Source organism: Cyrtonyx montezumae, unplaced genomic scaffold (assembly GCF_038088225.1).
Source record: "Cyrtonyx montezumae isolate F1298 unplaced genomic scaffold, pur_monq_1.0 scaffold_1, whole genome shotgun sequence".
Classification (NCBI taxonomy): domain Eukaryota; kingdom Metazoa; phylum Chordata; class Aves; order Galliformes; family Odontophoridae; genus Cyrtonyx; species Cyrtonyx montezumae.
Genome location: NW_027071825.1, coordinates 5,505,342 through 5,530,395, shown reverse-complemented (window position 1 = coordinate 5,530,395; position 25,054 = coordinate 5,505,342). Strand labels below are relative to the sequence as shown.

Genomic DNA, 25,054 nt, shown 5'->3' with positions numbered 1-25,054 from the left:
TTCTAATCCGAGCTGTTATAAAGCAGGCATCCTTTTCAGTTGGGCTGCTTATTGGGCTGCTTATTTACTGGAGGGCAAAGGTTGGTAGTGTTGCTGTAATTTTTCTTGTCTCCCTTTTACTTCTGATGGTGATACTTTCTATAAGGCTTCTTTGAAGCTGCTGCTCTTTTCGCTGCCTTACTGCTGCTCTGGCACGTGTGAATGTCTCCTCACGGAAACTTGGCTGGAGACAAAAGTGAAAATAATAGCTTTAAAATAGCATGGGGGAAAGTAAAGGGAAAAAATGCAAACATCGGTGAAATAATTAGAGAAACCATACACTGCTTTAGGTTTTGTCCATTTCTATTTGTGAAATTTTCCGGGGGGAAAAAAAAAAGGACAAACCACTGCAACACTGAAATAATTTATCTTTTGTCAGCATTCATGGGTAGAGAACTGGGCTTGTATTGCACAGAAATAGCCTGCCATGCCCCAGTCTGCTCTTCGATTAATTGACGTTGACTGGAGGAGTGTCAGAGAATTGTGGTCATTAAAATGAAGGATAATTGGGCATCTTCAGTTTTCAGTGCAGGAGAAGGATTAGCGGGGACTGTCTTGTTTGTGTTTGTTATAATTTCATCTCTTGCTTCAGTTTTTAGTATTCCTCCTTGAGTGGATTTAAGGCAAGTTTTAATGGAATTTTTAAACCTTAGACAAGGTATTTTTGAAAAAATTCTTCTAGAATTTCGAAAACGTTTTTTTGTCACGTTGCATGCTGCTGGTTTAACTTACTGAGAGCGCAGTTCGTGTTTAATTCGTGGTCTAATCTGAAGCACTTGCCATTGCATCCATTTTCATGCATGTGACTCAGATACAGCTACTGCCACATCACAGGCATTTTCTTATGCCCACCCCTTCCTTCAGTATGGCACACACTAGCTGAAAACAGCCCAGTACTGTCTTTGTATAGGATGAATAGCTGTTTGAGAATTGATGAAGTTCAGGGAAGACAACAGCACAGGCGAATGAAGCTTCCATTCATTCCTTGGTCTGGACGTATGCTGTCCATATGGGTGCTGTTGTGACAGCATATCCTGAGACTGGTCTGGAGGACTGGTTTGCGGGAGGAATGGTCCTAGGCAGCAGTCTGTCTTTCTGTTTACATTAATTCTTAAAAAGTAATCAAACACATACGTGTGAAACTGGACGCTTCCAGTGTGAAAGGCCAAGAAGGAGCTGTTACAGTGATAAACTGCACAAGATAGTTTACCATTTTCTAAGCATTTCGTCACTTAAGTGAAGGAGAAACCCCACGTTTTCTACTTGTGAAGACTTAACATTCAGATTAACCTATTAGATAATTGAAAATAATTTGTATTAATTGACATGTGTCCTGAAGCTCACTACCTGTTTCTGCTCCTGCTCAAATTTACCACTTTACTGATGTTATCCCCTCCTGCAGTATTTCTTTCTTGTTGCAGTCTTTATTCTTGCAGTGTTTGAGACCTGAGTATATCCACTGCGTGTCATCCCTCTGGATCTCCCATATGATGGTTCCAGAGTATAGACAAGTAGGAATTTAAGATACCAGCACCGAAATGTGGGTTTGCATTTATGATAATACCTTATTCAATTAATCTTGCGAAAACAAAGTGCGTTAAAATGGCTGCAGATGAATTTCTGCCTACTCAAAGACATCTTCTCACTGGCAGCACGTTATAGAGGATCTGTAGTGTAGTTATGAGCTGGATCCTTGCCAGTAGATGGAAGCATTCTTTTAGCCTCTCTTCGTGCTTTGAGTTTTCTGTATTTTTTTGCATAGTATCAAAATTGCTGTTCTTTCAGTCTCTTTTCACTTGTTGTAAGCTATTCCAATTCCTATTAGTTCAGGTTACTTCCATTTGGTATTGTCAACATTTTTTACATTCCCTTTTGTTGAAGATATTTCTAACCCTATATTTTTAGAGCTTTCTTCTTCTGTTCTTCATCCTTTCTTTATTCTGGGCACGTCTCTGCTTGTCAAATTTCTCTTCAATTTCTGTTTTGCTTTTGCAGTAATTGGCAGACACCCTCTTGGAGCTCCTGAGGGAAATCATACATGTAGTATTATAACCAAGTAGCACCTGAGTGATATCACTGTAGGGCAGGAGACAAAAGTTCAGCCAACCACCAGCAGAACAGATAAGAAACTGTGAAATACACCAAGCAAGCAAGCTGGAGCAGCAGAGACACAGGGCCTCCTTTCTTTATGGTTTTATGTTTCAGTTGATATGCAGTTTTTAGGTGGAAATATATGGGGTTTTTTTTTAGTGCAATTGAACAATTTTTTTTAGCAGTGAGTAAGAAAAGCTTAATAATTACAAGTTTTTGCATTGTTGTAAATATTCTTGGCTTTCTTTTGTAGTTGTACTTGATTCTGTTTTAATATAATGTATTCTTGGAAAAAGAACATGACTTTGTCAACTTGTATTTCATTTTTCTTAAGAAACCCAAATGGTACAGTTTACTTTTTTTATTTCCCCTTCTAAATTGCTTTGTTTATAAGTATATTCATATCTGTATGTATGCTTTAATTTTTGTAAGGAGAAAGTGGTGATGAATTGTTGAATTGTAAACGAAAAACTCCAGGATCTCCAGGTAACAGCTCCTCAAAGCTCTCATCAGAGGCTGGTTATGATTGTCTGAATCTGTGTTCCTCTGTGTTATGGGCAGAAAGTTATTACATGGTAAGAACAGAACAAGGAAAACGAATTGGAATAAAAGCAGTGAATAGTAAAACTGTATTGCACCCTTGAATACCACCTTCCTGGTAGGCTTACTGGCTTAAAGCACTGGTAACAGCACAGCATGTTTAAGCTGCTGTTGCTAGGTCTGATCCATTTCTCATTGGTAGAAGTTGGAGCTTGTGGTTAATGTATGACTGACTGCTTAGTGGGAAATATGTTTGATGTTCCTGATGCAGTTGATAGGCCTTGTCATAAACTGCAAACAGAATTGTCATTAATTGATCCATCTTTGCAAAAGGGTCATGGAAGATGAATAATTTTCCTCTGTCTACAGACCAGGGAGGAACATGGTGATGATACCTTGCTCAGCTGCCATGTTGCTTCACATCTCATCATTCTGACGACTTTTAGCAGAACTGAATTTTTGCACATCAGTTCTGCATGCATAAGAAGCCCATCTGAACAACCTTGTCATATAATAATTGTTAATATTTCCCACATATCCACAACTCAGCTTATAGAGGTTGAAATGCACATGGCATGAGAATTTTTATTTTGCCTGCAGGAACGGTTCAGTTGGCAGGCAAAGCTGTGTGATTTGATTCTGAATTTGGAAACGGTACTACGAGGAGTGCTACTTTCAGTTCATTAGTTTCCTGGAATTATTACTGTTGCTTATTTCTGAAAAGAATAATAAACAACCCTGGGCAGTCTGTAGTGTAACACCGAATATCGTTTTAATGTGTGGAAAACTGCTTTTTTTTGTTGTTGCTGCTGTTGTTTATTTGTTTTTCCTCTATCTCTGTTCATTCGTTGGAGTTCTAAGATTTCATTTTTTTTCCCTAACATACATGTCAGAGTGCTGTAGTATTTGAGCTGCCCAACAGATCAAATACCAGTGCCATAACTTATTTTCGTCCTTATTTGTTTGGTTGTTGCAACTGCTTCCTTTTCTTCTTTGCTTATGGTTGTATTGGGTTCTTGAGCTACGTTGTATGCCAGGATGTGGTCCATGAAAATGATCACCTGACCTTGAAAAATGCTGCACTTAGGAGAACAAAGTACTTCTGAAGAATTTTCTACCTGGGTCTTCTCTGCTATTGTTGATGCCATGGTGTTGTTTGAGAGAATAAGCTGACTGGAAGTGAAGGGAGCCTAGGATTGTAGGAGGAATAATTGTAGACACAAACAGTTGAGCTACAGCAGAATCAGTGGGAAGCTGATAAATGCAGTTTTCAGAACTCAGAGGGTCATGAATTTTTGTCTAGTATCAAAGCTACTAGCTTTTTATTTTTGGAAGGCCTATTGCAATGTGGCATAATGAACTTTAGAGACTAGTTTTATAAATAAAACATTGCAGTCAAGGTCACCAGGGATACAGAACCGATTAGAGTTGCTGTCTCACTCTGTGAGTTTACGATGAAATGAAGAATACTTGTCAGTAGGTAGCAATGTGCTTTTTATTAGTGACTTTTTCCATCAGAATGTTGGGAGTACAATAGTGGCACAGTGCATAGATCCCTGAATTAAAAGCTGCATATGTAATCTAAGGCATTTAAAGGCTTGCAGCATTTGCCATATGTGACTGTGTTAGCGCTGAAAAAACCTGGTTTGTGTCAGAACTACCAGTTACAAAATGCATGTTTATATTTTCTTTTTAGGATCAAGTAGAACACACTGATTCAGCAGAACTGGCTGATTGTGCTGCAGTCATCATGAGTAGGCACAGGGTCATTCGTTTCTTAGCAAATGTGTAAGAGAAAAAGGTAAGAGGCAACTTCTCTTCGGCATATAATGATTTAAGGATATGTATGTGAAATGCTTATGTTCTTATGTACGTGTATGAATTTACCTTTCTATGCAGACCCATACATATGTATGTTATCTTGTACACAAGATGATGGAGTATTTTTAGCATTTTGTGATTTTGATCTTTATTGAGAGTAATTGTCTTGTTTTCGTTGGGGGTGGGGAGCAGGCAAAATCTTTCTTCCTCAGTCTGTGCTGTAGGCAGACCTTGTCACTTAAAAATGCAACTAATGCTGAAGTCTCTAAACAAGCAGTTCATTAAAATAGAGGTGCTTGACTTTGTATTCCCAGGGGCATACAATATAAAAGTCACTAAAGGGAGCTGCAAAAATATGTGGACATTTTTTCCTGAGATTGAAGATGGTCTTCGGGAGCATTAGATTAAACAAATTAATTTGTGCAGTTGATAGTTGGCATTTTCTGGACTCAAACTCAGGATGAATAAGCAATGCTTGTTTTCAGTCTGGTCATGACCCTTGTGACTTTCATTTTAGGAGACTTTCATATGTATTTTTCTTGATGGGTACAGTAAAATACTTGAGCATTTTGTTTGGTAGGAGTTTACTGAAATTTGTGTGTTTACAGTTTTGTATTGAAACAGAGAAGTCTGCACACAAGGCAGTGTGATAGAAAGTCCTGAGATCTTATTCTGCCTGTTTACATACAGCCTGATGTGGAGGCCTTTTCTGCAATGTTAACAGTTGTACGCTGGTATTATTTCATTTTGATGCATTTTTTATTATAGTGTGTTGATATGATCACGTGCTAGTCATGTACTGTTTGAATGGAGAAATTGAAATGCTGTCAGTTCTGGTGGTAAAGGATTCTTGAGGGTAATGTAAGACATCCAGCACAGAAAGAAAATCATAGGTTATGTAATTCCTCATTGTACAGTCCGAAACAGGAAAGTCTTGCCACTTTGCAGGTATAACACAAAGCCTATCTAGTTGTACACATGCCTTCCCAAGAAAAAGCAAACGTAGAACATCTGAGCTATCTTGAGAGGCAGCCTCCAAGGTTAAGCCTATTCAGAATACCAGTAACTATGAAATAAGATCTTTCTGTCCTTTTCTTTGGTGTCCTTCGTTCTCCAGTAAACTCTTCAAGTTTGTTTTAGGTCTAGATGCTCTCATGACTAGGATGGTAATTCTTGTTCTATATCAGATACAAACATCCTGGTATATTTAGATGCTAAGGGAGGGTAAAGCATACAATCTTGTTAAAACAAGATTGTTTTTAAGTTTTAGAGATGAAGATGTTCTTTTTGTGAAGAAATTGATAAGTAAAATGAAGAGTTTCTGAATTATCTGTGATCTGTGATCCAGCAGGAGCTTGAAGATAATCTGATTGGCAGATTGCATATTCCAGTTGTCTTATTCTGTGAGAGACAAAAGATGGCTCTGCAGTGGGTGAAAATTGGTACAAAGTTCTGGCCTTACTGTACCAGTGGGTAGTGGTAGCCAAGTAATTTTTTTTTCTTTTTTAAATAAAAAATTAAAATATTCTGCTGCTTGACTTTAGTTGCCTGTAATTAATCTTTTCTGCCAAATCTTTATATGGAGGACTTTGAAGTGTATTTTTGGAATATTTTATGCTTTTCACAGGATTGGGGGCTGATGTTTTTTTCTACTTGTGCTACCACAATATCCTGGTATTGTTCTTTCCAATATATACTAGTTTAAAAGGTCTCAGTTTTTGGCAGTGTACAGCTAAAATCACCATTGAAATTTCTTACTAATCTGTTCATGTCTTCATCCTTAGTTTTCCAGAGTTTGATTTATGTGTTTGCTCCTCAGCATCTCTCCATGGCATGCTTGAAAATAGTTGAGTAATCCTGAAGAGTTTCCCAGCTATGAATGATCCCTTAGGAAACATCGTTTTTACTTTTACACTAAGAGGAAGTTAGGGACTATTCTAGTCCCCAAACTGTCCCAAACTTTCATAATGCTACCTGTGAATTACAATCAAAGTTTCCAAAGACTTATAAAGGAATACGTTTGGTTTTATTTATGTTGGACAGTCAATAGAAATATTCAAAAAAAAATCTGAACCATGGAAACAACAGCTGCCAGATTATTGTAGTGTGCTGTTTTAGGGCGTTTTGTGTTCTCTCTTTTGATTTTGGGTTACTGGCTGTGCAGTTGAAGTATTAGATCCTCAGCTGGTAAATATTATATGAGATGTTGACAATGTATTGATCGAGGGGCATTATGGTTATATGTTAGGAACATGAGTACTTATGCTCCTTTTCTGTCGGAGGAGAGCAGTAAGAACTGTGGATTTCACTTTTTTTTTTTTTTACTTGGGCAGAACCCCAGGAAAAGTGTAGGGATTGGAGTGTTCTTTTGTATAGGAATTATAGTTTTAAATGTTAGACCTGAGGATTCACAACTGACCTTTTGGAGAAATACTGACTTGCATAGACAGTGAGGTCTCATTTGGAGTGGCTGTGAGTTTAAAAATAAAAGGTTCTCTGCGTATCCTGGTATGTAACTGCATGAAATAACAGTAATGTTTATTAAAGAAATGTTCTCCCTCTTTAGTTTGTGTTATGAGCATCCATCAGTCTGGATTTTGGCCCAGTGCATGCTTTGTGCACTAGCATTTCAGCTTCAGAATTCCAGTGGTTGTATGCAGTTGTTTACATTTAACAAGTGCAGAAAAAGTGTCTCTACCAAATTGGACCACAGTTACACTCACAAATATTAGATGTTCAGAGATTAGTACAGCTTTTAACAGTTCTGTGAAATGATAATTTTATTATGAAGTATTGACCCATTGGGACTGTGGGGGAGTGGGGACAAAATTCCAAGTCTTGTTTATATGCTTGTGTTATTGTTAGTCATGTGGTTTCTTAAGTCTGAATACTTGTGTTTTATGATGTTACAGTATCATGATACGAGATTTAAAAGCCAGACTTTGACTAAAATAAATAAAAATTGTAACATTTATTATGAGTATCTAACATTGCTGTCTTTGGTTAGGTGTGATTTGGTCAGGAGGCTGGAGCCACCTCTCCTACAATGAAAAGCAGAGAAAGCTGGGCTTGTTCAGCTTGGAGGAGAGAAGGCTCCAGGGAGATCTCATTGAGACCTTCCAGTACTTAAAAGGAGCTTACAAATAGGACAAAGACCAACTTTTTACATGGTCTGATTAGGACAAGGGGAAACAGTTTTAAACTGAAAGAAGATTTAGGTTAGATGTTAGAAGGAAACTATTTATTCAGAGAGTTGTGAGGCGGTCTTGCAGGTTGCCCAGAAAAGCTGTGGATGCCCCATCCCTAGAAGTGTTCAGGGCCAGGTTGGATGGGGGCCTTGGGCAGCCTGATCTGGTGGGAAGCAACCCTGCTCGTGGCAGGATGTTAAAACTGGGTGGTCTTTAAGGTCCCTTCCAACACAAAGCATTCTATGGTTGTACATGACAGTGATCTTGTTGATCTGTATGACAAGCAACAAACACTGAATTTAGGAAATGTCAGGACAAAAATGCCATGTATTCTGTTTGCTGTAGTGTACATAGATTAGAGTTGGTTTGGATTTTCAGTGTTTCAGTCAGATTTCAAAGCCGTATGAACGGTCAGCTGTGAATTTTTCTGAATGTCTATGGGATACACAAAGTCAAAAAGCAGTGGTCTGAAGAATTACTTTAAAGCATATTTCAGCAGCTATATAGTCAGCCCAGCATTTTTCCCCAGCAGTGTGCTCATCATTAATCATTACCTTCCCTAAAATAAACAAAACAGAAAGTTCACTGCTTGTAGCCTATTTTGGGGCCATGCATACTGTGGTTTCTGTTTATGTCCATTGAATGCCTTGACTGGATGTCCTTTTTGACAGTGGGAGAGCACTCTCTGAAAGCACCCGATTGTGGTGATTTCAGAGAGTGTCACAGTTTGACTGTTAAAACAAGAATTTTGTATGTTACTTGTCAGTCTTCCACTGACTAGTACTATTTGCAGCACTGACCTTCATAGTGGGGTTTTGGTAGATTGGAGTGTTATCATTGTAATATAAATTAAATCCATTATGACTGGATGTTAAATTGTATAGCATTTTGTATAAAAGGATCTTACTGTAGTGCATTAAATTAGGCTGATGATCAGAACTCTGAATGGAAAAAAAAAGAAGCAAAACATTTCTTGAAACAGATTCTAATTAACTTTTCAGTTTTGATATTTACAGAACTGGGCTAGATGCTTCTCATCAAGGTACTGAAAGGAGAAGAAGGGAAAGGTGCAAGAGAACCTACAAACAGTTGCAGTTTGGTTGTCTAAGTCTCTGTCTAAGGAGAAATATCTGCTTTTTAAAATTATTTTGACTTAATTGTATAGTAAATGTAATCGTTTTAGTTAAAGTGCTGTGGAAAATTCATATCACCTTGGCAGGTAGGATAGCTCAGGAGGACCATAAAAAATGGTGTCCATGGGATCAAAGAGTACACTACCACAGCTAGAGACCAGAACTTGTCTTTACCTTCTTCAGGAAAGCAAGCATGTTAAAGAATACAAAATTTAATGTTGTAGTAATTGAAATAAACCTTGTGATACTTTCCTCAAATTCTAGAAGTACAGAGATAACATTAAAACAATGTCTAGCATTGGATTGGAAAGTTATTCTGACTTGTTTCTTTGTCAGTATCTCTAGTGTAAAGGAGCTGGTTTTTAGTGGAGATGGAGTCTAGCTGTCAGGTCTAACACTGTTTCTTACTGTACAACAAGGTTCTCACCCCTTCCTCTTCCATTTCTATATTTCACGGCATTTGAAAGCCAGCTCTGGAGAGAATATTTTGGATAGTGTTCAAAGAACAGATCAAATCAAGGTCTCTCTTTATGGTATGTAGGTTATGACACACATTTCTCAGTGAAAATGCCTTCAGTGGTAGTGTTTTTAGGAAATGAATCACAGTGTCTTGTTGCTCTGAGTCTTTAGTAGCGCAACAACCATCTTCTTACTGATAAGATGAAAAGGTGAAAACGTTTATTGTATGGAGTTGTAGAAGGTTATTTAATGGCTTAGTTTTTTGGGTTTTTTTTTTCCTCTCTTGTCATCTTCATTTTTAACCTGAGAGTGTTGTATTTTGATGAAACTGCTTACTTCTTTGCCCTTGCTGGATTCTGGTGCTTGCCTATTATAGAAACAAGGATTATTAAAGCATTATTTTAAGAGCTAGCATAGTTCTATAAACACCGTTTACTGCCTCAACTACTTTACAAGTAGGAATCATTGAAGCATCTCTGAGAAATGAGTGAATCAGAATACTGCTAGCCTATGAGACATGACAAAAACAGAAACACAGAGTTTAGATTTCTTGTTCAATGCCATGTGAACTAGTCAGTAGTAGCATGAAGCCAGAAGCTGGATCTTCAGATTGATGCTTAGTTGTATTTCTGGACTAATGTAGGAGCAGTTTTGCTCTCATCATTATGGTAATCCTTACAGTTAGACAGTAATGTTGCAGTAGAAGAAAGGCTGCATTGACATCATCATTTGGCATCTGAAATGGCTTAGAAAGTATTGCTGGCTTTGACTGATCTGTTTAAATGCTCAGGTTGAGGTCAGTGTTTTATTTGAATGTAAAAAGTTGAGACAATGCTATCAGATGCTGAGGTAAGCATTGATGGTGAGCTGGGAGGGTAAAAGCACGTGACTGGCTTTGATGTTTTCAGGGCAGTATTGTTGAGTGTATTTTTGCCTCAGCAGTTATGGGAGCAGTTCTTTCAAAACTCCTCCTCTTCTCTTCCTCTTGTTTATTGCGATGGAAAGAAAATCTCAGTGATCTAAATAATGACAAAAATTGCAGTGATATGTAATGAAAAGAAAAGCTCGAAACGTGAGAAAAATAATGGGTTTTGGACATATGTTGCATTTTGCTGATCCTAGGTTAATGCTGCAAAAGAAAGAACTACATGATTCTCACTTTTATTATATTCCCCCAAAGTGAGGTTTCTAAACAGAGAATTTTAAAGTGCAGAAATCAATTTGACGTGCTTCCTGTGTATATTGTTCTCCCAAGTCTTGAAAAGAAAATCCCTTTATTTTGGCCTCTCAAAAAGATGTTAGCTGGAAAATGCACTGAGTGAAACACAGGGACACACGCACAGCATTTTGTAAGTACTGTGGTGTGGAATACATTCTGCTCTGAACTGACACAGATTTGCAAACCTGGTTTTGTTACTATTTTTTATTCGTCTGATGAGGATATTTTCTGTTCCTGTAACAGCCAGTGTGTAAAAATGAACCTGCATTCTTCAAATGTTGTTTCTGCAGACACCTGGTTCACATCAACACTTCTACTTTGTGTATGGCAAGATTTTAAAAAACATATTCTTCTGCAAATGTTCATAAATGCTATAAAAAATGAAAAGTTTGCTTGCATGGAAACATTTTAAAAAATACTTCTATAAATTTGGTGATAATATTAAAATATAAAGCAAGTTCGGGGAGGTTGTCAATCTGAATTATGCAAATTAAAACACATAATTTATATACTTTTGCTTTATGAGTGTAATATATTTAAAATTTGATCTTCTTCGCCTCTTAAAACAGAGGAACTGAAGTGTAGATAACTGATTGTAATTTGTTCTGTTTGTCAGGTTCAGACAGGAATCTGGTGGTTGTTCCCTGACAAATGGAGAACTATTTCCAAGCAGAGGCATATAACCTCGATAAGGTTTTAGATGAATTTGAACAAAACGAAGGTGAGTAGTTTTGAACAAGATCATAGATGTGTGATGTTCTGTGGGGAAAACCAAAGGAAAGCACAACAATTTGGAAAATAAATCTGTTGATTTGGTATGGAGTGTCTTCAGTACTTGTTAATAGCATTTTCTTCATCTTCTTTATTTGTTTAAAATTTGTTCCTTTCTCTTTTCATAGAAACGAATATAAATAAACTTTTTAAAGTAAGGTTTTGTGGAGCTTCATCTCTGTAGCTATATATATATTTTTTTGTGGTTCATTTTAAATATATCAGACAAAATGTCTATATTCTAAGCTGCTTTTGTAGTTCTGTGAGATTCAAGCATAGAAATGTTTTATTAGGTCACATAAGTTATGTAATGAGAGCTATCGTATTTGAAGTATTTGAGTTTTGCTTTGTCTAATTGCTACTTTTTTGCTGTCAAAGAGGCTGAACGTTTAATAGGAACGGGAGTCTTTCTAGGCATTTCAAGCTATGTAAAATATATTAATTGATACATTTAAAATTGTTTGTCCAAATTCATAATAGAATCATAGAATGGTTTGGATTGGGAGGGACCTTTTAAGATCATCCAGTTCCCCCCTGCTATAGGCAGGGTCACTTTCCACTAGACAGGGTTGCTCAAAGCCCAATCCAGCCTGGCTTTGGATGCTTCCAGAGACTGGAACCTCGCTGAGCAACCTGTTCCAGCGTCTCACCAACCTCACAGTAAAGAATTTCTCCCTAATATCTACTCTAAATCCACTCTCTTCCACTTTAAGGCCATTTCCCCTCGCCCTGTTTTTACCTGCCCTCAAGATAAGTCCCTCCCCAGCTTTCCTGTAGGCCCCCTCTAGGTACTGGAAGGCTGCTACAAGGTCCCCCTGAAGCCTTCTCTAGGCTGAAGAGCATCAACTCTCTCAGTCTGTCCCTGTAGGGAAGGTGTTTCAGCCTTCTGATCATCTTTGTGTCCCTTCTCTGGACCTGCCCCAACACCTCTATGTCCTTCTTGTGCTGGGGACCCAGAACCCAGTGCAGTACTCCAAGTGGGGTCTCACAAGAGCAGAGTAGGGGGCAGAATCACCTCCCTCAGCCATAGGGTCATGCTTTTCTTGATGCAAGCCAGGGTGCAATTGCTCTTTTGGGCTGCAAGTGCACATTGCTGGCTCATGTTGAGTCTTTCATTAACAGTCACCCCCAATTTCTCCTCAGGTCTGATCTCAAGCAGTTTTCCACTCAGCCTGAATTTATGCTTGGATTAATTGAGTAGATATAAAATCCTTCTGTTCCAGAAACATCACGCAACAAGACATCACGCAACAAGACATGTAACATCATGGTTATTAGGAGATGTTAGTGGTTGATCAAGGATGTTAATTTTACAATTCTGCTAATAGTTGAACATCTTTTCATTCATGTTTGGGATATTCTAATGCAACAGAGTTAATAGAATCTATTAGGACAGTAAGTTGTCTTATTCATTATGCAAACAATTTTTTCAGATGCCGCTGTTTCACCTACACTATTGGGTGCAAAGTGGAATCAGATTCTAGATCCTCCTTCATGCCATCTGACGTGTAACCCGACTGTGGCTCATGTGAATGAAGCTACAACTCCTAACGAATGTCAGCAGAGATTAAAGTCTTTCTCCTTGTCTCATTCAGTGACTACACCAACAGGAGGAGAGGATCACTGTGCTAATGGAAAGGATTTTAGCCTGAGCCCAGAGACTCCAGTCATGTGGATTGATGATCAGGCAGCAGCAGATGAGCAGTTAATTAAAAGAAATAGTAATCGGGATGATCAGTGTAACAGTGTGGAATCTGGAGAGAACAAATGTGGAAGTATAGCTTGCTTGCCAGAGGAGAAAAATGTACTAGTGGTGGCAGTTATGCATAACTGTGACAGAACACTGCAAAGTGGTGACTTGCTGGATTGTAAAAATTACAACAGTCAATCCCTGATGGACACTATTAACTTTACACTGGATAATGAAAACCAACAGAGTGACGAGTTCAGTGTTACTATAAATGGATCCACGGAAAAAGATACTGATACAGAAAAGCAAGTAAATTGGCTGTGTGCTGAAGATGACTCTAGAAGTAATTTGTTTAATGCTTCATCTGAAACCTTGACCGTTGCATGCCCCTCCTCTTGCTTAAAGGATGATTTTAATATGAGTAAAGATTCATGGCTTTCAGAAGCTACAGCTGCAGGGATTAACACAGTGACTCTCTGTAAGAGACCTGTTGATGGTATCATTAAAATGCAAGAAAACTGTGTGTCAGTTGAAAATTTTAGTAGTAAAGCCATTCCTCAGAGAACAGATCTAGAAGTTAAAAACTTTTCTTCTAGTTCAAGTAATGGAAGCTTAGGAGAAGACACAACCCAACAAATGTGTTGTAGGCTATCTGGGCTTGAAGAGACTTGTCAATCTAATGCGACTGGAAGTGGCAACTACAAGGAATGTGTTGCAGAACATTTTACCTCTGAGGATGGTAGTGCCGTTGAAAGTGAAGTTATTGAACATGATAAAAATCTTGGCACATCTGAAGTGCTCAGTATGGAAGAGTGTTACCCTGAATCTCAGGAGATGACTAATTGGGAATTGACTAGATTGAATGAGATTAATAATAAGCAAACTGTGGAAGAGAATGAACGACTTCTGCAGACAAACCAGCCTGATGAGACATGCAGTAGTAGCAAAGAAGGTGGAGATGGGAAGATGGAGATGGGCATAGACTTAAAAGGGACTGGTACAGATGAGCTTGAAGGGTCCAGTCTCTCTGATGCGATGGGTACATCAATGGCAAGCTCTCTGTCTAATGGTTGTGATTCCTATGGAATGCAGAACCCAATTGTTGCTCATGTTCCAAAGACTTTACCCTCCAAGGAAGACTCGGTAACAGAGGAAAAGGAAATAGAGGAGAGCAAGTCAGAATGTTATGCTAATGTTTATGAACAGAGAGGAAATGAGACCATAGAAGGGAGTGGTCTTATTTTAAACAGTGCTGGTGACCATGTAAAGAAGAACTATATACATAATCTGTGTAGTCAGGTGCCATCCCTGCAAGGGCAAGCTTCACCAAAACCAGTGACTAATCTGCAGTCTGTCAGTGTTCCTTTTGGTGGTGCAAGACCTAAACAACCTACAAATCTTAAATTGCAGATTCCAAAGCCATTATCGGACCACTTACAAAATGATCTTGTTCCCCCAAACTGTGGAGGTAATAGTAAAAACAAAAATGTCTTTGTTAAGACGCAGTTAGGGGATAACTTGACAGCAGATGTGTTTCCTGGTGAAACATCATTAAATGCCTCTGTTACTGATACTAATGGAGAACATTTAGAAGAGTACGAATCTGGAGTCTCTAGTAGTCCGTGCCTTGCAGTAGCCCCAGATAGTCCAGATAATGATCTCAGAGCTGGTCAGTTTGGAGCTCCAGCCAGAAAGCCTTTTACTACTTTGGGTGAGGTGGCTCCAGTTTGGGTTCCAGATTCTCAAGCACCAAACTGCATGAAATGTGAGGCGAGATTTACCTTCACGAAAAGAAGGCATCATTGCAGAGCTTGTGGGAAGGTGAGTTCATTACGAGTAAGTTCAGAGCATGCTTTCAGTTGCTGATATGGATAAAATCAAAACAGAACTTCCTGATCAGGCTGTCTGTACTTAACTGTGGCATCTCTTCCTAAAATGCTGTTTGATTTGTGATGGAAGAATAGAAATTTGTAAGTTTTAATCTCTTTGAGATTCTAGTAAGGAATAACTGTTTTTCTTAGCTGTGAGAATAATCCTGTATGAGCAGTATATGAGTTAATTGCTATAATCAACAAGCATTGAATTCATGTAAAACTAGTATAAAATGGCAAAGTGTGGGAAACTAGTTTGCAGAAATTACTTTGTCAATAATCCCATTAAAGATACACAAACTTATTGATGGGGATTGGAAGTGCAGTGTTTCTGGCATTCTTGGTGGACTGGATGGCTGTTCAGTTCTGTTCTTCTAAGCTTTCTGTAATATCTTCTATTTCTCATATCACATCTTCTCTTGAAAAGAATATACCTTTGTTCCTGAAAAAAAATCATACAGTAAGTTTTCTGTGATCTGATGGATGGATACATGATGAGAAATTCTGTATTGAAGATAATCAAAACATAACTTCTGTATTTCAGTGTTGGCTTTTTTATTTTTATTTTTATTTTTGGTAATTTGAGAAGTGCCATCTAGGCCAGCTCAAATTCTTATGTTGTGAGGTTATGAAATATTCTCAGTACCTTGTTACTGAAACTTAAGGCAGTGGCATGTGGGAAATAGAAACTTGGGATAAACTATTACTATTCAAAAGAGGTAACTTAACACTGATCAAACTGAATATTCATGAATAATTTTAAAATAAGAAGAAGCATGTAAATGGGGAAAATTTTACTTCATAAGTAACACTGGTTTATTTAGGATCCCGTTGTACTGTTTCTGAAGTTGATCAGAAGACCCCCTGAGTGCTATGGGCATATCTTTAGCTCCCAGAAGAGTCCAGGGGGTAAAACAACATGAACAAAGGACCTAAAAGAAGGCAATCGTATCTGGAAAGCTCAAACCCTTAAATCGCTTGTTTCTGGAAGCAGCTACTTGAAAATAGGCTTACTCTTCCATAATAGACTATGTATGTACCAGTTCTCTTATTTAGTAATGAAAAGGCATGTAGCATTCAGTTTCTTCATTGCATCATCATGTAATTAGACTTTAAACAAGTTTGACTTCAGGACCTGCTGAATTGTTGCCAGGAAGTTTTTGACTCCTACACAGATACTAGTTACGCACTGCTTAAGGACTTCCAGTTGCTTGCCTCTGCCATCCTGTTGCAGGTTGTTTGCAGTGCAAGTCCTGAGGGGGAGCTAGTAACCACAGAAGATCAATAAGCATCGTGAGAGGTGCTTGCCTGCACTCTGTGCACTTTCAGTTAGTATCAGAGGGCTCGATCTTGTTCTCATGGCAGTTAGGGAGCACTGTCAGTTAAAGGAATTGTTTAGCTTTTATATGTTAACTTACACTGTCAGTTATTTAGGTCCAATTTTTTATTTGATACAGTTACAATCTTTATGTACGGCAGTATTTTCTACCTTTTTTTTGGTATGTTGGTTTTAGATAACTTTATTACTGATATTTAATGACTTCTGTGTAACGGTTGAAGCCCTGAATTGCACAGATGAGAAAGCAGAAACTGAGAATAACCTTATGTGAAATGGGTGGAACGTAAGTAGTTTAAGGCCAAAATATGTGGTGTCTTTTTTTTTGTTTCTTTATTTTCCTTTAAAGATGATCATACTTGAGAAGCAGAGCAAACCTTGTGAAGAACAACCAGCCTTGCTTTGGATAGTACTTCAGAAATAGATGAAATAAAGGGTCCCTCTGCTCTGTAGACAAAATTATTTCTCAGTTATGAAAAATACATGTATTGGTATTTAATATTCTCAGAGTGTTCTTAGAATAATCCTCAGAAGGACTTGTTTCTAGAACTTGTGATAGCTAATATTGCTGAGCCTAATTTGCACATGTGCAGTCAAAAAATACTGCAGATAATTCTGTGAAGCTTCTTTTTTATGCCTTTTTACATTTTTTTTTCCCTAATGAAAACACTCATTTGTAAATGCTACACATTGGTGTGAATCAGATACTGCCTAGCACTTACTGCAGGTTGCTTCACAGCATTCAAGTCCTGTAACATTTCTGGGAGGAGAGGCACCAGAGGCCTTGAAAGGCAAGCTCTGATGAATCTAGCTGGAGTGGCTTGAGATGTGCTCAGCTGTCTGCTCTGTTCCCTGCTTAGGACAGCCAGGCCAAAGTAAACCATGTTGACAGTGTGCCTGTGGTGTGAGAAACTACTGCATCACAACTGCTTCTATTAAATGCATAAATCTCCATTAAGGAGTTGCAGTGATAACATCTTCATGTTTGACAATTTCTTGTTTCTGAGGGAATGGTCATGGGAATAAAGATTATTGAACTCAAGCTTTAGCACATCAACAACAAAAAAAGAGGCAAAATGTGGTAGAGGTGAATGTTTATTTCATTTGGAAGTGAAAATGGCATTTAAAAATCGAGTGGCACCTGGGAAGTCTGCCTCTGTTTTTAATTTCAGGATAATAATTGCAAGATTAATGGAAGAAAGCAATCTCAGGGGAATGATAAGAAGTAATATGCTTACAGGCAATTTTGAATTAAAATTAAGAGCCTGAAGAATGTGGGTTAACACATTCATAAATTTTGCCTTATATATTTATGTATTTTCCATTGGTGGGTGAAACAATCATCCATGATAGGAAAAACATAAAATTGTCATGTCATCTTTTTACAGACAAGTAATGTCAGTCATCTTTTTGCTGGCCAGAGGGACCCACAGGTCCCTGCCAACCTCAACCAGCCTGTGGTTCTGATTTCCTGCTGTCAGAAAGCTAATGGAGCATAGAAGAGGAGGTGTAGATGTCATCGTTATCTGTTTTCTTTCTTAATACTTATGTCTTGGGGACTGTTGCACTCATGAACTTTGCTGAGTGCATGGTGTGTTGTTTGATAAAAGGTCATAAATTTGATAACAATTTGTGTAATCATCTATTATTATGACATTTATTTTTCCATGTTCAATACTGAAACTTCAAGCAGAAGTTTCTCCCAGAGAACTGAAGTAAAATGTGTCTAAAATACGCTTTTATGTTATTGTTAATATCTCCTAGAAATCTTGTACACTGGATTAAGGTGTAAATACAGGAAAAAGGTTTTAAAAGTACATTTGCATTTTTTTTTAATCACATGTGGAAGGGAGGCATTTTATTTTTGCATGAAGAGACTAGCATAGGCATGCTTCTGTTTGCTTTCTGAAATGTTTACACTGGTGTAATTAGGGAATACTAAGATGAAGTGAAATGGATAAGGTGAGCTCTTGGTTCTTCACATTCAGTTTATGGCTCTCACATTGAAATGTGGAGCTTATTTTGTCTGAGCTTCTTTGAAACATCTGCCACTAAAAGTCTGCAATGGTGCCTGGAAAGTCGCTGTTATTTGGTGTCATCTTTAACTTGATTGAAGCTTAATTAGGCTGCATTATATGAGAATCTTCTGTAGTTGGTTGTTTGCATTACTCTAGTATTGCTGTTGAAGTGATAATGCAGCTATTTTTTTGGTTAAGAAAACATTTCAGATTGTAATAATGCCTTGTTAATGATACATTGAAAACCAACTAAAAGTAAGATTTGAAATTCTTGCTTGATGCCTGAACTCATTTGTGGTATAGCTGTTGCTGCTTCACGTTTCCCAAATGTGATGTCAGTGCTCTGTGTGTGTATTCATCAGTATCTTCATGTTACCTGAATAACACAGAACCCTGAGAAGATAATGTGATGTAGTTATTTTAACAGAAAATGTTACTTAAAAGCAAAGAAATCACCGAGACACCCTGATTTATTTGATCGGTGTGATTTTCATACTGCAAGTGCTGTTGTGGGAACGTGTCTGTATTTCTTTTGGTGCACAAGCTGTGCTTATGGATTTGCTTGGTAGGAAGAAGTCTCAGCACTGTTTCCTGCCCAGGACTTGGGAACTGTTAGGTGCAGCTCAGGTGAGACGTGCTGGCAATGAACTGCAAGCAGTTTTGCCTCCAGAGATTTTGCTCAGGGTCCCTCTTTGCAGCCAGAGTGTGCAAAATGCAGTTCATGATTTCTCTGAAGTGTGGTGGTGGTGTAGTGTCTGTAATTAAGTAAGTATGAGCTTTTTCTTCTTTTTTATTTTTTTTTGTCCTTAATAAATGAAACTGTTTTCCTGCAGTAAGATGTGTTATTCTATCCACTGAACACTTACAGCGTTTTCATACATCAGTACTCGCTTGGCTGATGAATACGTATGAAGAGATGAAATAGTTATGATAAAGATGAACCATCCTGCTGCAAGTAATAATGACTTGGCAGAGATTAATTCTAACACAGCAATCTCTTATGTAGAGAAAACTGGTGTATTTATAAAGAGTTGATTGTAGAAAGTAATCGTGCTTTAAGACTGATACTCACTTTCAAATTGTTAAATCAGTGAGGGATTGTAATGTGGTAGGAATTTAATAAGCTGTTGTCATCTGTGCAAAACATGTTCTAAAAAACACCACTGTACAACATGCATTTATGTGCTGCAGATACTGCTGCTTCATTGGGATTGGTAGGAAGGGTGTCTCAGGCAGATAATAGTCCCTGTGGCTTTAATGGGAAAATACTGATAATTTCCCTTCTTATTTTGCATGTCTAGAGCTTTACCAATATTCAATTCATTGCATATTTTTGAACAGCATTTAAGTTTTTTCCCTTTGGTTTCCAGGTTTTTTGTGCAGCATGCTGTAGCCTGAAGTGCAAGCTGCTGTACATGGATCGAAAGGAAGCTAGAGTGTGTGTAATCTGCCACTCAGTACTAATGAATGGTAAGTGGAGAGAGAATCTGAAATGCTGAGCTTTGTTGGCTTTGTGCTGAGCAGCAGTGATGATTTAAGAAAAAAAAATAATAAAAAGATATTTTTATTTGTATGGGTAAGTAGAGGAAGTCAAGGCTCTTGAGAAATCAGCTTGTAATCTCTGAGGAAAGTGGGAATTCCTCAACCAAACATGATTAACAAAAGACAAAGACCAGAAAGGTTGCCACGAGTTTGGGGAACTCTCCTTTGTGAATGCTGCAACAGGATTCCACATGCAGTGATCTGGGGGCCTGGGGGATCGACTGAACAAACCAGGTGACCTCAGCCATTCCTGATACGACTTGCCTTCCAGACCCTTGAGCATCTTCATAGCCCTCCTTTGGATGCTCTTAATTGGCTTTATATATGGTGGTGCCCAAACATGCACATGGTGCTGGAGGTGAGGCTGCATGGTGCAGAGCAGAGTGGGGCAGTCCCTTCCCTTGCCCAGCTGGCACTGCTGGGCCTGGTGCACCCCAGGACATGCTTGCTCCTTTTGGCTGTCTGGGCACGTAGTCAGCTTGCTGTTGACTGTACACTTTCTTTTTCCCCGAAAGCACTGTAAAAAGATCCATGCTCAGCCAATGTGGCCTTCTGCCTGCTCACGTGCTTTGGAATTGTCTGCTCCCGTGCTCTTAAGAGATGACTTAAAAAGTGAGCAGCACTGATAACGCACCCAGTTTCTTCAAAACCAAATTCCCAGGGAATCAGTACTAACTTGTGGGCCAAATATATGAAGTGACAGGAAATGCTGGCAGTACTATCTAGAAGTTAAGAGCAAGCCCCAGCAAATACAGTGTTAACATTTTGAGCACATTCCAAAGTATACAAGAACAAGTAAGTAGGTAACACCTGGCAGAAGAGAGCCAGCTCCTTTTAGTGGTGAGTAGGATTTGTTTTCAGCTTGGGGAAGGAAGAAATAAGAAAATATTTCAGTTGAAACCAGAAGTGTTCTTGTAAAAAGGCATAATAAAATTGATCATGTTATAACGATTTCCTTTTAAAAGCCTTTCTGTCCCGCTGCCAGGATGGAAACACATTAATGGCAGCAAAGAGTGACACCATTGCTTGGTTTATTGTAGGGAGAGAGCTACTTAGGTGTGCTGCCTCTCAGTTGCCTCTGTGTTGCTATCCCTGCTGCAGTGCTTTGTGGTGATGCTTTTAGTTACTGATTATTTTCCCTGTTGTGTGATCCTTTCTGATCTTTCCAGATTTCTTGCAGTTAGTTTTCCTGTAAGGATTTTTTTTCCAGCACATTGAGCATCTTTGCACAGTTTGGGATTTGGTGATAGGAATTGCTGTTTTAAAGTCATTAGTTCATTTGGTTGCTCAGTACCTGCTTTGTAAGATGTTGAGGGAGGGCTGTGTGGTTTTTTTTTCTGATGCTTCCTTATGGGCCGACTATGTACTAAAGAAGCTTCCAGTGCTGCTGTTGCTGTGTTTTTAGTTGGTAGATGATGCAGAGTTGGCACTTTGGTAGATCAAGAGAAGGCTTTAAAAATGCTCTTTTACTCTGCTGTGAATTCTCTAATTATGGGATCTTGGAGAAGTAATTTTTTTGTGGATCATTTACACTTCTTTCGGGAAATATATGCTAAATACATACAGAATTGCTGTTAAAAGTACTTATTTAATCTTTTTACTCAAATTTCCATTGATAGTATTTCAGTCAACTGGTCTTGCAGGTTGATGGGAAGAGAGAAGGGTTTATGTTCTCTTGTGTTTTTCTTTGTTTTTCTTTTCAGTTTTGTTGTTTTCATTTTTGATTTTATGACAATTCATAGCCAAAGGAACCCAAGGCTGAATAAATCACATACAGGGTTATAAGCTGCTTTGAGAATTCAGATGCTGTGATATTTATGCTTGGCTGGAGAATTGCATTTATTTGTAACTAATGTGGACGGGCTACAAACACACATTTGAATTTTCTGGTAACTTGCATGGCTACAAGCCTTCCTTACAGATGAAGAAGTTATAATTTGGAGGTATCGTCTACTCCTCTGGATAGAGATTTCCCAGTGGTGGTGATGTCAACAGGAGTTTTGTGCATTATTGGTTTGGCAGTTAAATTAAGGTTCAGATGATTCCTTCAACATCAATAGCATACGTTTGTTTGTTTGTTGTTGTTGTTTTGTTTTTTAATTGTGAAGAATGTAAGTTGATCTATAAATCATCTACCTTTAATGTAAAGAAATGTAAGGTGCTTTCTGGCATATACAGAAGATAAATCTACTGGGATGTCCTGTGGGTTGTTAAACATTTGTAGTAGGAATGGGGAATGTCCATTGAAGTCTAATGAAATACGGTATGATAAAGATACATATATATATATATATATATGTATGCATATGTATGATATATAAATATATATTTCAAAGTGCAGAGCGAGGCATGAATAACTAAGCATCAGTCAGTTCAAGTGTATTGTTAAAGCTTTCAGAAGATGCTTCTGTATAACCTGATATTTTTGTTGCATAGGATCAGTGACCTTTCTCCTAATGCCATGTGTCTCATTGTTCAATTACAGTCTCTTCAGGTTTTAAATGAAGAGAGGTTATCTTAGTGAGGTGCCAGGGGTCCAGAGTTACTCTAGCCAAGAACTTGACAGTGTTTTGCAATCTTAGTTAGTTTCCTCTGCTCATGCTTCTTGTTCTTTGTTTGCTTTAGCTCAAGCCTGGGAGAACATGATGAGTGCCTCAAGCCAGAGTCCTAACCCTAACAATCCTGCTGAATACTGTTCTACTATCCCTCCTTTGCAGCAGGCTCAGGCATCGGGTGCCCTGAGCTCTCCACCTCCCACTGTCATGGTACCCGTGGGAGTTTTAAAGCATCCTGGAGCAGAAGGTAAGAGTAATTCTCTTCTTTTTCCCTTTCAGTTTAGCTGTTGTAAGATGTTGTTGAGAATATCTGTACTTCATCTGCTTGGAGTTTTCTAGCTAATGCCAGTGTGGCATTCCTGCCCTTGCTAGAGACATAAGGTTTTTAAGGACATGTAAACCATTCCCAGCAGATTAGTGTTTAGTTTATATGTGATGCTGCTACAGAGAGTCAAAGTTGCTGTGAGATGTTAAATGCCATTTTTTTTCCTCTCTAGTGGCTCAACCTAGAGAACAAAGACGTGTTTGGTTTGCTGATGGGATATTACCCAATGGAGAAGTTGCTGATGCAGCAAAACTGACAGTAGCTGGAACAACTTCTACAGGAACCCTAGCAGTATCACACGATCCAGCAAAGCCCGTAACCAACAATGCTTTATCAGCAGAAGTAAGGAAACAATACACTAGTAACCATTCAAAACACAAGACTTACTTTGGTCATAGGTGTTAGTAGCTTCTGTGATTTCAGGAAGGCTAATGTGGGAAATCTGATGAAGCTTGTCTTTACATGTTACATAACAAGTGTCCTCGCTTACTTTCATGTTTGCAGAGTGCTGAAGCAGACACGTTTTGGCCTAAAATGAACTCTTAGGAGATAGAGTGTTTAAAGCGTTGTTTAAAGTTTATGTGCTCGTTGGCTTCCAAGGCTTGAGCTGTACAGGCTGTGTGTGAAGCACATTTATGTAACGTGTTTTTAAAAAGGCTGAGTCATTGTCAGGGAGGGTTTGTGTCAATAACATTGTCGTAGCACAGAATGGGAAAGTCTTTTGCTTGAGACTTCTCATAAAACAATTTATGCATGCAAACACAGATACAGTCCAACAGTACCAAGTGCACCTTGCTTCACGTGGACAGCACTGGGACTTTTCACAAAGTTCAGGTGTGCATGGGTATGTTTGCATGTACTGTTATAAAGGAGATTGGCATGTGTTGTGCTGGAGTAGGGAGTTGCAGTCTCTGAGCTGACTTTTTAATAGAAGTTCACATGTAGGAGTCCTCATCGTAATCTATTTTTAAAGAGACAGAGTACTTGATCCTTCTGTTTGTGCAGCAGACATAAAGTCCTTTACCTAGACATAGGTAATCTAATCAAGCAGCTCTTAAATTTCTTCTGTAATATTGTCTTTTCTTATTGTTTGCTTCTTATAGACTGATAATGCTTCTGTATTCTCGGGAAGTATAACTCAGGTTGGCAGTCCTGTTGGCAGTGCAATGAATCTAATTCCTGAAGATGGGCTTCCTCCAATTCTCATCTCCACTGGAGTAAAAGGAGGTGAGGGGATAAGTTGGCAGTTAGCTTTTATGCTTCACAGTTGCAATTAGCTCAATTGTTACTGCGTTTATTTTAAAAATAAGATGCTATCAGTATGGTGAGCATCTGAAGAAATTCACAGCTACTACTTCTCTCTAAATGTCATGACACTCATTTGCACTCCTGATCCCTGCTAGCAACCAGAACAACTCCATCTTGCAATGAAATTATGGTAAGAACTAAAACACAGAGCAAAAAGAAAATTAGCCTGGATTTCTGGACTAAAGTTCATTTCTTCACTAATCATGCTGTTGGGAATATTTTGCACAGAGATGCATTTTAATTAGCCTTCTGAATATTCATACTTCCCTTATCTGAAACTCTCTTGGGACATCTGCTCTGTCTGAGGCATCACAGAGCTCTGAATACGATGTCACCATTGACCATCTTGGCCTGCAGTGAAACTTGTAGTTATTGTGCTGTCCCATTCTGGAGCATCCAAACGCAGGAGAGGATTCAGAAAAGCTAATTTTCTAAAGGTTGAAAAAAAAGTGTGTTTGTTTATCTGACAGTTGCTTTCTGCTGTCTAGAAGATGATATCCTTTAAAATAGGTTTCTGGGATTAATTTATTTTTAATCTTTGATTTCTTTTTTTTTTTTTTTTTACATTCCTATTAAATATTTTGCTGCAATATTGCATTTCTAATATTAAGCCAGAAGTGACCCATGGCTGTAGGAAATTGTCAAAACCAAAATGTGAGCAGCATTTCTTTTCCGAACAAATCTGTCCCATCCTGTGTCTACTGTTCAAGTGGTTATTCTATTGCTTCCACAAAAGGAGGAAACCAACAGTATGGTTTTCAGTTTCTATAAGGATAACCTCATGTAAATTATATTTTGTGTGCTGAGTTGATTTTGTATCATAGGCTGTCATGTAAGGATTTTTTTTTGCAGTATTTTACTTTCAATATTCTATTTTTATTTAAAAATATTTACGTTATAAAACAAACATTACCTTTCCAGTTAGAAGTAACAAGAAAGAAGGGTAATACAATTCTGTGCAACTTTTTGTTGGTTTAAATGCACACATTATAATCACTTGGATGAGAAATTTTAATTCACTAGTCTTCAGATTCTTATCAGAGAGAGAAATGACAGGCATCTCTGAAATTTCATGTTGGAATCCATTTTGCAGTGAAGTTAGACCATCTACAGTCTGTGAAGAACACTTTTATGTAGTTGCATGTTGT

The 25,054-nt window shown here is 38.2% G+C and overlaps 1 protein-coding gene across 2 annotated transcripts in view; it reads left to right on the top strand.

Moving 5' to 3' along the window:
• Positions 1–25,054, top strand: part of ZFYVE9 (zinc finger FYVE-type containing 9) — a 54,503-nt gene that overhangs the window by 9,614 nt on the left and 19,835 nt on the right. Inside the window, exons 1-7 of one of the 2 annotated variants that reach the window (XM_065738926.1) lie at positions 4,367–4,471; positions 11,107–11,211; positions 12,695–14,772; positions 19,547–19,646; positions 22,344–22,520; positions 22,771–22,940; positions 23,702–23,825. In XM_065738926.1, coding sequence (XP_065594998.1) covers positions 11,142–11,211; positions 12,695–14,772; positions 19,547–19,646; positions 22,344–22,520; positions 22,771–22,940; positions 23,702–23,825 — 2,719 coding nt within the window. In that variant the 5' untranslated portion in view covers positions 4,367–4,471; positions 11,107–11,141. Of the gene's footprint in view, positions 1–4,366; positions 4,472–11,106; positions 11,212–12,694; positions 14,773–19,546; positions 19,647–22,343; positions 22,521–22,770; positions 22,941–23,701; positions 23,826–25,054 lie in introns of those variants that run through there. The other variant, XM_065738934.1, reaches the window with a different exon arrangement.